General features: G+C 42.3%; 2 protein-coding genes across 2 annotated transcripts; both read right to left on the reverse strand.

Annotated features, from left to right (window-relative positions):
- Positions 1-1,633: 1,633 nt before the first annotated feature.
- LOC124120942 (tubulin alpha-3 chain-like) lies at positions 1,634-4,978 on the reverse strand. The gene is made up of 3 exons (XM_046483858.2): positions 4,803-4,978; positions 3,152-3,374; positions 1,634-2,921 (listed from the first exon to the last, which is right to left on the reverse strand). Exons 1-3 carry the CDS (start codon positions 4,803-4,805, stop codon positions 1,795-1,797), a joined length of 1,353 nt encoding a protein of 450 aa, XP_046339814.1. The 5' UTR covers positions 4,806-4,978; the 3' UTR covers positions 1,634-1,794.
- Positions 4,979-8,556: 3,578 nt separating this feature from the next.
- LOC124120941 (tubulin alpha-3 chain-like) lies at positions 8,557-12,518 on the reverse strand. Its single transcript, XM_046483856.2, has 3 exons — positions 12,342-12,518; positions 10,338-10,560; positions 8,557-10,107 (listed from the first exon to the last, which is right to left on the reverse strand). Exons 1-3 carry the CDS (start codon positions 12,342-12,344, stop codon positions 8,981-8,983), a joined length of 1,353 nt encoding a protein of 450 aa, XP_046339812.2. The 5' UTR covers positions 12,345-12,518; the 3' UTR covers positions 8,557-8,980.
- Positions 12,519-15,730: the final 3,212 nt, after the last annotated feature.

Here is a 15,730-nt window from a genome sequence, read left to right on the forward strand (position 1 = left end):
CACCCCATACTCCATCACCTCAAACACCGCCACCCCATACTCCATCACCTCACACACCGCCACCCCATACTCCATCACCTCACACACCGTCACCCCATACTCCATCACCTCACACACCGCCTCCCCATACTCCATCACCTCTCACACCGCCACCCCATACTCCATCACCTCACACACCGCCACCCCATACTCCATCACCTCACACACCGCCACCCCATACTCCATCACCTCACACACCGCCACCACCAAACACCATTACATCACACACCGCCACCACCAAACACCATTACATCACACAACACCCACACATATCCCAATCCCGTTCACTTTTTGTGAATAAAATATGTTTAAACCAAACACAACACACAACCCCCTTACACATAACCACACCAAACCCTTTATTTCACACGTCACCACACCGCCACATGAAACCGCATTCCCTCACGAACCGCCACACCAAACCCAATCACCTAACACGCCACAAAACTTTTTTAATGATTCAATAACAATTCAACTCTCTGTCTTATATGAGTTGGTTCCTCTGTTCGAAGGCATGAACCCCGTTCACCTCTGACTGACAGCGCGGTGTATATTCTCAAATCAACTAAGTGCACATCACAGTATCCCTATAACTTGTCGATGTCCAGACGAATTAGGAATCCCTTTATATTCACCCAGGATACTAAGAAATAATCAAACTCGTGTAAAGTCGGATATTTAAATGACTTTCATTCATCAGAATTCTGGAAAATATTTCAAATTCATTTTAGTGTTCGAAATGATTGAGTGAATCTGGAGATGGCAGATCATTCCCTACAGTGAGACACCACGGTCACTGGGCAACTAAGTCACACATCGATTCAGCTGTGTACTGTCTGGAGTCGGGGTGGAACGACTGTCGCTGTAGATGTAGCCTTTGCCACGCTGGAAATGTGCACTGTTTGTGACAATCGATCTCGTACAAATCGTTTGTGCTTAAATCGAAAACCGACGTTCCGAGTTTCGAAATAACTGTATGTATACTGAAGGAATCAAATAAAGGAACACGATGAACAGACATGAACACTCCTTCCCTTATCTGTCTCTATCAGTGCATATATAATTATTTCACGTTTAGTATTAGCCTTTCGAGCAGCCGTGCCTATTCATTCAATGACGAAGTTCTCCCTTCAACGTACCAGGATCTGGTGATCATCGGTCCCAATAATGTCGATAATCATCCCTGGATTATCAGCACCTTACCCGATAGGTTTTATAAACGTAACACTTCGGTGTGTTCTTCGAATTATGGTTACACGTCATTGAAATACTGTTCATCGCCGGGTTGAGACGCCGTGACATAATTAAATATGTATCGCCAAACATGGTGGACACGCCAGATAGTGATCTACACGCCCTAAATTTATTTTACAGACATTTATCGCCATTACACCTTCACTATCACTTCATCAGTTCCCTTGTGTTTTGTCGGTAGTATATTTAATTGTACTTCGACAGTAGACTCAAACGAAAATCAAAAGCTCGTTCCACTAAGTCGACTCCATCAATGAATAAATGAATAATAGAAAAGCTAGACACATACCACCATCTCGGCCTCTGTTATGCTGATGGAAAGCAAAACAAATGGAATAAGTAGATGATAGTGATACTTTATTCATTTCTATACAGTATATCAACACTGGTATCCATTAAGTAACAAGGGTACGGAGAGACCATATTCAAACGGCAAAACCAAAAAGATACAGTAATCGGAGTATTCATTTAACTAAAAACATCGATGCCATGGTTCCGCGTCTAGTATTCCTCTCCTTCTTCCTGTTCATCCTGCACGGAATCAATACCGACCTCTTCGTAGTCCTTCTCCAGGGCTGCCAAGTCTTCACGGGCCTCGGAGAACTCTCCCTCCTCCATACCCTCACCCACGTACCAGTGGACGAAGGCACGCTTGGCGTACATCAGGTCGAACTTGTGGTCAAGGCGAGCCCAGGCCTCGGCGATAGCTGTTGTATTTGCCAACATGCAGGCGGCTCTCTGGACCTTGGCCAGGTCTCCACCGGGGACAACAGTTGGTGGTTGGTAGTTGATGCCGATCTTGAAACCAGTGGGACACCAGTCGACGAACTGGATGGTTCTCTTGGTCTTGATTGTGGCGATGGCAGCATTGATATCTTTTGGTACGACATCACCACGGTACAGCAGACAACAGGCCATGTATTTACCGTGTCGGGGGTCGCATTTCACCATCTGGTTGGCGGGCTCGAAACAAGCGTTGGTAATTTCCGCGACAGAGAGTTGTTCGTGGTAGGCTTTCTCGGCGGAGATAACTGGTGCATAGGTAGCCAGAGGGAAGTGGATACGTGGGTAGGGCACCAAGTTGGTCTGAAACTCGGTCAGATCAACGTTCAGGGCACCGTCAAATCGGAGAGAGGCAGTGATGGAGCTGACGATTTGACCAATCAGACGGTTTAGGTTGGTGTACGTTGGACGCTCAATGTCAAGGTTACGTCTGCAGATATCGTAAATAGCCTCGTTGTCGACCATGAAGGCGACATCAGAGTGCTCCAGGGTGGTGTGGGTAGTCAAGATGGAGTTGTAGGGCTCCACGACAGCAGTAGAGACCTGAGGAGCTGGATAGATAGCAAACTCTAGCTTGGATTTCTTGCCGTAGTCAACGCTGAGGCGCTCAAGAAGCAGTGAAGTGAAGCCGGAGCCAGTGCCACCACCGAAGCTGTGGAAAATGAGAAAGCCCTGGAGTCCAGTGCACTGGTCAGCTAGTTTCCTGATTCGGTCAAGGACAAGGTCAATGAGCTCCTTGCCAACTGTGTAGTGACCACGGGCGTAGTTGTTGGCGGCGTCCTCCTTGCCGGTGATCAGTTGCTCGGGGTGGAACAGCTGGCGGTAGGTGCCGGTACGGACCTCATCTTTTATAACAAAAGAAACGATTCTTTTAAAGCGAATGTTTAAAAGTCATTGAATAATTAATTTCGTGTAGCGTCAGTGACACACTGTTTGCGTCCTTAGATTCACCACGATGACGTTTACACTTCTGTATTAATTTATAGATATCATATCAGAGAGTAATAAAGTAGTAAAGGTATGACGTCATACAATGAACAAAGTCTACACATCATCCACTAAACACGGCACTTACCGACAACTGTAGGTTCAAGGTCGACGAAGACGGCCCTGGGGACGTGTTTCCCTGCTCCAGTCTCGCTGAAGAAGGTGTTGAAAGAGTCGTCCCCACCCCCGAGGGTCTTGTCTGAGGGCATCTGACCATCAGGCTGGATGCCGTGCTCCAGACAATACAACTCCCAGCATGCATTGCCCATCTGACATCCGGCCTGGCCGACGTGGATAGAGATACATTCCCTCTGGAAAATGAATAAGGTTGAAAATAACACCATGCATGAAAAGACCTCTGTTAACCATGTGTCATTTGTTGACTTGCAAGTGTATCACAAGATATTAAGAAGGGCTGTGCGAGAATCGAACGAGTAACGCCTCACGAAATAACGAATGTACAGTAATTCCATTCCACTCACATGTCTGTCCACGTCACCAACGCATATGACGTGACGCCCCGTTTAATGTTTTGCACGTGCAACACAGACGACCCGTCGACTCAGTGTTTCAATCCATCGCCAGAAATTAGAGACATTTTTCTTGGCCTGATGCGCTGCTGTTCCATAGGTCGTAATGTGTACTTTCGTATGAACTGCGCGTGTCGTGTGTTAACCTTTTAAACTGGTCTAGGAGGCCTTTTACTCGGGCACATCGCTCTGTGTCTCAAAGAATAAGTATCGTTATCATCCGTAGGGTTAGAAATAACCAAGTTCATAACATTCTTATGTGCACTCGTGCAAATATCACTTCTCGCGCACCAGTGTATTATTTCCGTCATCCGGGTGGCTTTTTTGAATCTTATTATGACGTAAAGTCGGAATAACGTCACTCCAGAAATGATGTCATAGCTGAAGATTGTTGACGTCATTAGGCTAATTGTGATTTTCAAGGACAGCGGTGGTGATCAGTGTATTTTTCTAAAGGGGAGCTTAGAAGGATTAAGAAATAATGGATAATAAAGAAATCATTAGACTTACGTGTGTATCATTCTGATTTTACGAACCTCGTGTAAGAATTCATGTATTAATCTCGCTCTCGCTCGGGAAATACAAGACTTCAGGCACTCGTGACAAAAAGCAGAATGACAGTTATAGATATATTCCTTTCAGTCATTGTTGCGTTATTAATTATCCGATCTTAGGTTATGGCTTGTTCGATCTGACAAACTAGTAAACAACATAGATCGATGTCGCTATTAGTAGACGATGGGCTCCATGACTTCACACTACTTGTAGGTATAGTTTTATTTATATTAATTGACATGATATAAGTCATTGCATAAGCCTGCAAACACTCTCCGCAACACCCCATCACGTGACCAAAACTGAGACGCTCTGCTAAACAAACCACTCATGTTGTTAATTGTCATCAAGAATGTGATTCCGAACTTCTGTTGCCCTCGATACCTATTTGATGGCACTTTTGGATATAACAATAAATATCTGCCGTGGTAAGTCGATTTATTTACATGATTGAATTTAGAACTAGGTTCTAGAACCGGTTTATCAACCTTAATGCCAATAGAAGTTCCATGCCACAAGTACCTGCCAGCGAGCGTCTAAAGTTATACAATGTTGGTCCTGCGTCAGAACTATGTACCCAAAACACCAAGGCGTCCATATCAACAGCAGTCGCATCACACAGTGCTAACGATGTAACTACAATATTATACTCACCATGTTGAGCTTAGAACAGTATGTGACCTGCCAAAGACGAACTCGCTCGAACCTTTTCGATGGAGACTGGCGAGACGAATGAAACTTTGCCAACAGTGGTGATCAATTATATTGGACACGTTGCCAAGACAGTCGCGCGACGGCTGTCGCTATCAACATTTTGTCTCCAGCATTTTCATTATTTAAAACACTGGTGCATCGGGCATTGTGTCTACATACAGCCCCTGAACCGTGAAGTCTCGCTTGGTTGATAATGCCGGCTAGTTTGCCTGTATCTCTTTGTTAAGGTGAATTAAGTTGTGTGAGAAGATGGGTGTAAACAATGCAGGTGGAGTGCTAGGGATCGATGTCGTGAATATATTGGTTGCTTTATATACTGTTGTCCTTGTTGCGTCGTTGTAGGTGATACCACGGACAAATGGGTGTGTGGTTGACTGAGCATGCCGTTGTCAATATAAACAATGGTTGTCATGGTAGCAGAACGGATGTCGCCACAAAGCAGTTCACAAAGTTGACAATTTGCACACACACACACGCACACAGAAACATACGCACGCATGCACGAACGCACACACACATAAGTATAAGTGTGATTAGTTTTCTAGCTGTCCACATCATGTTGACTTTATGTATGGATGTTGATAAGGTCAAAACAACATCATCATCAGTGTGTATGTCTGGACATTGTATCGTTTAAATAGTCTGAATGGTAATTATTTAAGAATTTAAATATTTGGACTCTAACTTACTTATTATTTAGTATTTAGGTATTTTACGCTATAATATCAAAACTCAAAACAATCTTTTATCTTAGAAAGTAGACACAAGACATAAGCCTTCACCTCAGACAGAATTTCTGCCAAGGAGGAGCAAAATCCGAACCCGTTTGTCTCATTACTGTTGTGGTATGTCTAATGCAAGTGTTGGAATTCCAGGCCGCCTTTAGAATCACGAATAGACTTCGTGGTAAACCAAATTCACAATGCATGTATTTCCTGTTCAATTATATGTCTCAACCATAACAGAAATTAATATCAGATCGCGAGGCGAAAGGAGAATTAAGTGTAATGCGTCATTGAATTGTTCCGTTTACAATGTTGAGGACCCATGAAGATCCCGGTTAGAAAAGGTCTTCAGCAACATGTTGTCCTTACATGTACATATATATGCTCTCTGCCTCATGGCATCCATTCACCTGATGAAGGAGTAAGCATATACACCGAAACGTTGTGTCCCTCATAATAAAGAAGTTGACATCCATATATTCTCTTCCTTATTAGCATGTGATTCCTTCAAAATCTGAGTCCAATATTGTTATAACTGACGGCGTGTGTGTACATGTGGGGAGATATCATGATAGAAAGTGCTTATGCATGCTATGTATTAGGAAAATTCACTATGATGTATCAATACTGTTATTGAATAAAAAATTGAAGAAAGTGGAGGCGCCGTATAATATTTGTCCGGCTATAGATGGTTTTTTTTATTTGTAGTGTATGCAATTGGTTTAGAAAGATGGAGTTGACAGCGGTTGACCGAAGTTGCCTATACCTACCGAGCTGACTTAGGTCACTCAAATTTTAATAATCGATTTTCGTGCAGGAGATGTCCGTGCGGGTGTCAATTTTCCCTTCTGATTGAAAACCTAGGCTGCCAGTGTGACAACCGTTTATATCAAGTCCGTGTTATATCGATATCCTTCAGTGTGTTTTTGTTAAATTCTTTTCCAGCTGTTTTACTTTTAGATTACATCTTCGTAGAGAGCATGACAGACATGTAGTAAATGCGATTTAGAAAGAACAAAATTACAGGAATTGATCACTATTATTATCTTATAAAGGAATTAAGGCACCGCAATTTGCTGTAAAGAGTTGCGTCCCTTGGGCACACCTGAAACCTATGATCGTGGGTTCAAATCCCCACGCCCCGATTATGTTTCTAGGTTTGTCAGCACCATACCCGTGACCTGCATTGGGCTTTGCTCCCACATCAAGCTGACACGCCGTCATAAAACTGGAACACTGTTCAAAGCGGCGATGAATCCAACTCAATCACTCGCTTTGTTGTGATCAGCGGACACTTTAACGGCTTTCTTTAACTTATAACTTATATGTAGCAAAAGAAACAAGCACACGCGTATATTTCACGCGTGGTTCATGAATATATGAATACTCAGAGGAAAACACATGAACACATGAAGGTAAACAGGCCAAGCAAATCTAGGCATCTGCAGTATGCCGATACGTCATGATGGTAGTGAAATACTGTTCAAAGCGGCCTTAAAAACAACTTAGGGAGTATACATGTGATTTCTAAAGGGGGTTAGTGAAGGGGGGTGGGGGTGTAAATGAATAGTTTCATTTATACAAATCGATCCATATCCAATCGATCACACAGAGTAGCCGGTGAACCTCAGGGATCTGTATTGGGTCCTTTGCTTTTTCTTATGATATAAATGCCATTGTTGATAATATGTAATTACATAGTCAGCTTGTCAGTGTGTTTTTTATGTTTATTTGGAGTCTCCACTTCTCTTCCTCTTTACTTGTCCTACTTATCATCACATTAGAAGCACAGTGTACTACTACATAAAAGGTCTTGATCTGAAAACAGCATTGTATGGTAACAACAATTTAACAAGAGATGTCAACCACAACATACTAATGCCTGACCATTTTATAGAAAATAGTGGTTTGTACATTGAGTATAAATATATATAAAGTTTATATGCCTGTTCTTATTATATAAGATGTATTGTTACTTGGCCTTACTGTTTGATGTTAACGTAAATGTAAATATGTAACAGGAAGCGGTATTTACATAAGCCAGCTAGGCCTGTTTACCCATCCCTTTCAAGATAAGTTGACTAAAATGTTTAAACTGAATAGTCTGTTCAGAAAATATTTCCAAAATGAATAGTTAGCAGTGGTGAAAAAAATGAATAATTTGTTATGTGGACAATGCATGTTTGTGTTAATGGTGAAAATAACTAGATTGTTTGATCGTGCTCTGTAAATACAAAGTTTGTTGGATTTTAGCTGGGGAAAAATAGATTGTTCTAAATAAAATTACCTCCCACCCTCCCACCTACAAATCAAATCGATGCTCACTCATTCACTCACTGATGGACCGTCGTCACTTTTGGCTTTCCTTCCACATCATGCTGAAACGTCGTGATATAACTGGCGCTAAATAACTATCAGATATTTTGTTGAATGTATCGGCGGCCAACATTACGGAAGAGATCCAAAGCATTGAAGATTAGGTTTAGGATACCAGCGTTTCACAAATGTATCACAACGTCCTGTGAATAATGGAGTTTGGATCAGACAAACCAGTCGTTATTCTAAGTAGAATGGTTCTTGGTTGTCAGCACCATAACCATGCTCGATGGTTTCACCAAACTGATAGATGTCTACAGTCGCATCGCTTCGGGCTTTCCTCCCGCGTAAGCTGAGACGCCGTGACATAACTGTATATGTATCGCCAAACATGGTGGACACACCTGATAGTGATCTACACGCCCAAAATTTATTTTACAGACATTTATCGTCATTGAACCTTCACTACTATTTCATCAGTTCCCTTGTGTTTTGTCGGTAGTATATTTAATTGTACTCCGACAAACGAAAATCAAAAGCTTGTTCCACTGAGTCGACTCCATCAATGAATAAATGAACAATAGAAAAGCCATGACACATACCCCCATCTCGACCTCTGTAATGTTGATGGAAAGCAAAACAAATGGTAGAAGTAGATGATAGTGATACTTTATTCATTTCTATACAGTATATCAACACTGGTATCCATTAAGTAACAATGGTCCCGAGAGACCATATTTACACAAGAAAGACAGATTTGCGCGTAAATTCGACTGGATATGGAAAACCGAGTATAGATCTATGAGAGAAAGGCTTTCCTCAAACATTAAACTGACACGCCGTGATATAACTGGAATACTGCTCAAAACGGCGTTAAGCCTAACTCACTCACTAATTGATAAAAATACAACATCGAGGATGGATAAGCAAAGAACGCGATTGGATTGCATATAAGAGAAGCTGATAAGTAAAGCTAGAGATCACATATGCCTGGACGGATGTTATTTTTTCAAAGAATATCCATATAGTTAATAAGGAAGGAAAACGCTGTGGCTGTAATGACCAAGGTGTCCGTGTCTAGTATTCCTCTCCTTCTTCCTGTTCATCCTGCACGGAATCAATACCGACCTCCTCGTAGTCCTTCTCCAGGGCTGCCAAGTCTTCACGGGCCTCGGAGAACTCTCCCTCCTCCATACCCTCACCCACGTACCAGTGGACGAAGGCACGCTTGGCGTACATCAGGTCGAACTTGTGGTCAAGGCGAGCCCAGGCCTCGGCGATGGCTGTTGTATTTGCCAACATGCAGGCGGCTCTCTGGACCTTGGCCAGGTCACCACCGGGGACAACAGTTGGTGGTTGGTAGTTGATGCCGATCTTGAAACCAGTGGGACACCAGTCGACGAACTGGATGGTTCTCTTGGTCTTGATTGTGGCGATGGCAGCATTGATATCTTTTGGTACGACATCACCACGGTACAGCAGACAACAGGCCATGTATTTACCGTGTCGGGGGTCGCATTTCACCATCTGGTTGGCGGGCTCGAAACAAGCGTTGGTAATTTCCGCGACAGAGAGTTGTTCGTGGTAGGCTTTCTCGGCGGAGATAACTGGTGCATAGGTAGCCAGAGGGAAGTGGATACGTGGGTAGGGCACCAAGTTGGTCTGAAACTCGGTCAGATCAACGTTCAGGGCACCGTCAAATCGGAGAGAGGCAGTGATGGAGCTGACGATTTGACCAATCAGACGGTTTAGGTTGGTGTACGTTGGACGCTCAATGTCAAGGTTACGTCTGCAGATATCGTAAATAGCCTCGTTGTCGACCATGAAGGCGACATCAGAGTGCTCCAGGGTGGTGTGGGTGGTCAGGATGGAGTTGTAGGGCTCCACGACAGCAGTAGAAACCTGAGGAGCTGGATAGATAGCAAACTCTAGCTTGGATTTCTTGCCGTAATCGACGCTAAGACGCTCAAGAAGCAGTGAAGTGAAGCCGGAGCCAGTGCCACCACCGAAGCTGTGGAAAATGAGAAAGCCCTGGAGTCCAGTGCACTGGTCAGCTAGTTTCCTGATTCGGTCAAGGACAAGGTCAATGAGCTCCTTGCCAACTGTGTAGTGACCACGGGCGTAGTTGTTGGCGGCGTCCTCCTTGCCGGTGATCAGTTGCTCGGGGTGGAACAGCTGGCGGTAGGTGCCGGTACGGACCTCATCTTTTATAACAAAAGAAACGATTCTTTTAAAGCGAATGTTTAAAAGTCATTGAATAATTAATTTCGTGTAGCGTCAGTGACACACTGTTTGCGTCCTTAGATTCACCACGATGACGTTTACACTTCTGTATTAATTTATAGATATCATATCAGAGAGTAATAAAGTAGTAAAGGTATGACGTCATACAATGAACAAAGTCTACACATCATCCACTAAACACGGCACTTACCGACAACTGTAGGTTCAAGGTCGACGAAGACGGCCCTGGGGACGTGTTTCCCTGCTCCAGTCTCGCTGAAGAAGGTGTTGAAAGAGTCGTCCCCACCCCCGAGGGTCTTGTCTGAGGGCATCTGACCATCAGGCTGGATGCCGTGCTCCAGACAATACAACTCCCAGCATGCATTGCCCATCTGACATCCGGCCTGGCCGACGTGGATGGAGATACATTCCCTCTGGAACAATGAATAAGGTTGAAATTAACCCTATGCGTGAAAAGACCTCTATGGATCAAGTACCCGTGAATATCCGGGTTAGAAGAGGTCTTCAGTAACCAATGCTTGCCGTAAGAGGCGACTATGCATGTCGTTAGAGGCGACTAACGGGATCGGGTGGTCAGGCTCGCTGACTTGGTTGATGCATGTCATCCCAGTTGCGTAGATCGATGCTCATGATGTCAATCACTGGATTGTCTTGTCCAGACTCGATTATTTACAACTTCAATCCTTATATTGATAGATTCATAAATCATAAAACAATCCATTAAACATCAAACTTTAATTATTGAAAGCGAACTATATCAACGCGGAGAGTCGAGACGTCATCCGTCCCAAACTTTCAATTTGGAGTGACATCCCTTGGTTTTACAAACGGCAGAAAATGGCGGCTACCGCAATGTCATTCGTTTGAAATGCAAGTTGCACCCAGTAAAATGAGCGTTGGAAAGAAATACAGACCCGGCACATGCTGAAAACTGATACATATTAACGTTCTGTGAACTTTTGGTGTGTGTTTGAGTCATACTACGGCTGCCCATTACCGCTTGAGGCGGCGCGGTTGGATTTCCCGAGGTACGATAGTGTGTAGCTTGGTGATTTCTTTTGATAAGTCGAGCATTCTCTGTTCTAGCTTCGAATGGACGGTTCATTTCGGTGACCCGACATGATCTGACGTCAAAGCCTGCATCATTCATAGCCTATATCGATGTAGCTCTCAGTTTTCCCTAATTATTTTTAATGTTATTTTTAGACATTGAGGAATTCCCCTAAAGTAGTAAAGGATGTCTCCGCGCGATTGACAACGTAATCACGTGACATACTGACGTTCATCGGGAAATGAACGACAGTCAGCTTGGTAGTGTTCACCTAGGCGAGGTCACCCGCTTCTGTTAATATTCCAGAAATGACGCCATAGCTGAAGATTGTTGACGTCACTATTAGGCCAATTATGGTTTTCTAGGACAGCGGCGGTGATCAGTGCATTTTTCTAAAGGGGAGCTCAGAAGGATTAAGAAATAATGGATAATAAAGAAATTATTAGACTTACGTGTGTATCATTCTGATTTTACGAACCTCGCGTAAGAATTCATGTATTAATCTCGCTCTCGCTCGGGAAATACAAGACTTCAGACACTCGTGACAAACAGCAGAATGACATTATATATTCATTTCAGTCATTGTTGCCTTATTAATAATCCGATCTAAGGTTATGGCTTAGATCTGACAAACTAGTAAACAACATATATCGATGTCGCTATTAGTAGACGATAGGCTCCATGACTTAACACTACTTGTAGGTATAGTTTTATTTATATTAATTGACATGATATAAGTCATTGCATAAGCCTGCAAACACTCTCCGCAACACCCCATCACGTGACCAAAACTGGGACGCTCTGCTAAACAAACCACTCATGTTGTTAATTGTCATCAAGAATGTGATTCCGAACTTCTGTCGCCCTCGATACCTATTTGATGGCACTTTTGGATATAACAATAAATATCTGCCGTGGTAAGTCGAATTATTTACATGATTGAATTTAGAACTAGGTTCTAGAACCGGTTTATCAACCTTAATGCCAATAGAAGTTCCATGCCACAAGTACCTGCCAGCGAGCGTCTAAAGTTATACAATGTTGGTCCTGCGTCAGAACTATGTACCCAAAACACCAAGGCGTCCATATCAACAGCAGTCGCATCACACAGTGCTAACGATGTAACTACAATATTATACTCACCATGTTGAGCTTAGAACAGTATGTGACCTGCCAAAGACGAACTCGCTCGAACCTTTTCGATGGAGACTGGCGAGACGAATGAAACTTTGCCAACAGTGGTGATCAATTATATTGGACACGTTTGGCAAGACAGTCGCGCGACGGCTGTCGCTATCAACATTTTGTCTCCAGCATTTTCATTATTTAAAACACTGGTGCATCGGGCATTGTGTCTACATACAGCCCCTGAACCGTGAAGTCTCGCTTGGTTGATAATGCCGGCTAGTTTGCCTGTATCTCTTTGTTAAGGTGAATTAAGTAGTGTGAGAAGATGGGTGTAAACAATGCAGGTGGAGTGCTAGGGATCGATGTCGTGAATATATTGGTTGCTTTATATACTGTTGTCCTTGTTGCGTCGTTGTAGGTGATACCACGGACAAATGGGTGTGTGGTTGACTGAGCATGCCGTTGTCAATATAAACAATGGTTGTCATGGTAGCAGAACGGATGTCGCCACAAAGCAGTTCACAAAGTTGACAATTTGCACACACACACACGCACACAGAAACATACGCACGCATGCACGAACGCACACACACATAAGTATAAGTGTGATTAGTTTTCTAGCTGTCCACATCATGTTGACTTTATGTATGGATGTTGATAAGGTCAAAACAACATCATCATCAGTGTGTATGTCTGGACATTGTATCGTTTAAATAGTCTGAATGGTAATTATTTAAGAATTTAAATATTTGGACTCTAACTTACTTATTATTTAGTATTTAGGTATTTTACGCTATAATATCAAAACTCAAAACAATCTTTTATCTTAGAAAGTAGACACAAGACATAAGCCTTCACCTCAGACAGAATTTCTGCCAAGGAGGAGCAAAATCCGAACCCGTTTGTCTCATTACTGTTGTGGTATGTCTAATGCAAGTGTTGGAATTCCAGGCCGCCTTTAGAATCACGAATAGACTTCGTGGTAAACCAAATTCACAATGCATGTATTTCCTGTTCAATTATATGTCTCAACCATAACAGAAATTAATATCAGATCGCGAGGCGAAAGGAGAATTAAGTGTAATGCGTCATTGAATTGTTCCGTTTACAATGTTGAGGACCCATGAAGATCCCGGTTAGAAAAGGTCTTCAGCAACATGTTGTCCTTACATGTACATATATATGCTCTCTGCCTCATGGCATCCATTCACCTGATGAAGGAGTAAGCATATACACCGAAACGTTGTGTCCCTCATAATAAAGAAGTTGACATCCATATATTCTCTTCCTTATTAGCATGTGATTCCTTCAAAATCTGAGTCCAATATTGTTATAACTGACGGCGTGTGTGTACATGTGGGGAGATATCATGATAGAAAGTGCTTATGCATGCTATGTATTAGGAAAATTCACTATGATGTATCAATACTGTTATTGAATAAAAAATTGAAGAAAGTGGAGGCGCCGTATAATATTTGTCCGGCTATAGATGGTTTTTTTTATTTGTAGTGTATGCAATTGGTTTAGAAAGATGGAGTTGACAGCGGTTGACCGAAGTTGCCTATACCTACCGAGCTGACTTAGGTCACTCAAATTTTAATAATCGATTTTCGTGCAGGAGATGTCCGTGCGGGTGTCAATTTTCCCTTCTGATTGAAAACCTAGGCTGCCAGTGTGACAACCGTTTATATCAAGTCCGTGTTATATCGATATCCTTCAGTGTGTTTTTGTTAAATTCTTTTCCAGCTGTTTTACTTTTAGATTACATCTTCGTAGAGAGCATGACAGACATGTAGTAAATGCGATTTAGAAAGAACAAAAATACAGGAATTGATCACTATTATTATCTTATAAAGGAATTAAGGCGCCGCAATTTGCTGTAAAGAGTTGCGTCCCTTGGGCACACCTGAAACCTATGATCGTGGGTTCAAATCCCCACGCCCCGATTATGTTTCTAGGTTTGTCAGCACCATACCCGTGACCTGCATTGGGCTTTGCTCCCACATCAAGCTGACACGCCGTCATAAAACTGGAACACTGTTCAAAGCGGCGATGAATCCAACTCCATCACTCGCTTTGTTGTGATCAGCGGACACTTTAACGGCTTTCTTTAACTTATAACTTATATGTAGCAAAAGAAACAAGCACACGCGTATATATCACGCGTGGTTCATGAATATATGAATACTCAGAGGAAAACACATGAACACATGAAGGTAAACAGGCCAAGCAAATCTAGGCATCTGCAGTATGCCGATACGTCATGATGGTAGTGAAATACTGTTCAAAGCGGCCTTAAAAACAACTTAGGGAGTATACATGTGATTTCTAAAGGGGGTTAGTGAAGGGGGGTGGGGGTGTAAATGAATAGTTTCATTTATACAAATCGATCCATATCCAATCGATCACACAGAGTAGCCGGTGAACCTCAGGGATCTGTATTGGGTCCTTTGCTTTTTCTTATGATATAAATGCCATTGTTGATAATATGTAATTACATAGTCAGCTTGTCAGTGTGTTTTTTATGTTTATTTGGAGTCTCCACTTCTCTTCCTCTTTACTTGTCCTACTTATCATCACATTAGAAGCACAGTGTACTACTACATAAAAGGTCTTGATCTGAAAACAGCATTGTATGGTAACAACAATTTAACAAGAGATGTCAACCACAACATACTAATGTCTGACCATTTTATAGAAAATAGTGGTTTGTACATTGAAGTATATAAAGTTTATATGCCTGTTCTTATTATATAAGATGTATTGTTACTTGGCCTTACTGTTTGATGTTAACGTAAATGTAAATATGTAACAGGAAGCGGTATTTACATAAGCCAGCTAGGCCTGTTTACCCATCCCTTTCAAGATAAGTTGACTATATATATATATATATATAAATATATACAGGTAGGCCTGTTTACCCATCCCTTTCAAGATAAGTTGACTAAAATGTTTAAACTGAATAGTCTGTTCAGAAAATATTTCCAAAATGAATAGTTAGCAGTGGTGAAAAAAATGAATAATTTGTTATGTGGACAATGCATGTTTGTGTTAATGGTGAAAATAACTAGATTGTTTGATCGTGCTCTGTAAATACAAAGTTTGTTGGATTTTAGCTGGGGAAAAATAGATTGTTCTAAATAAAATTACCTCCCACCCTCCCACCTACAAATCAAATCGATGCTCACTCATTCACTCACTGATGGACCGTCGTCACTTTTGGCTTTCCTTCCACATCATGCTGAAACGTCGTGATATAACTGGCGCTAAATAACTATCAGATATTTTGTTGAATGTATCGGCGGCCAACATTACGGAAGAGATCCAAAGCATTGAAGATTAGGTTTAGGATACCAGCGTTTCACAAATGTATCACAACGTCCTGTGAATAATGGAGTTTGGAT

This window comes from Haliotis rufescens, unplaced genomic scaffold (assembly GCF_023055435.1).
Source record: "Haliotis rufescens isolate VD_foot unplaced genomic scaffold, xgHalRufe1.0.p SCAF_10, whole genome shotgun sequence".
Classification (NCBI taxonomy): Eukaryota; Metazoa; Mollusca; class Gastropoda; order Lepetellida; family Haliotidae; genus Haliotis; species Haliotis rufescens.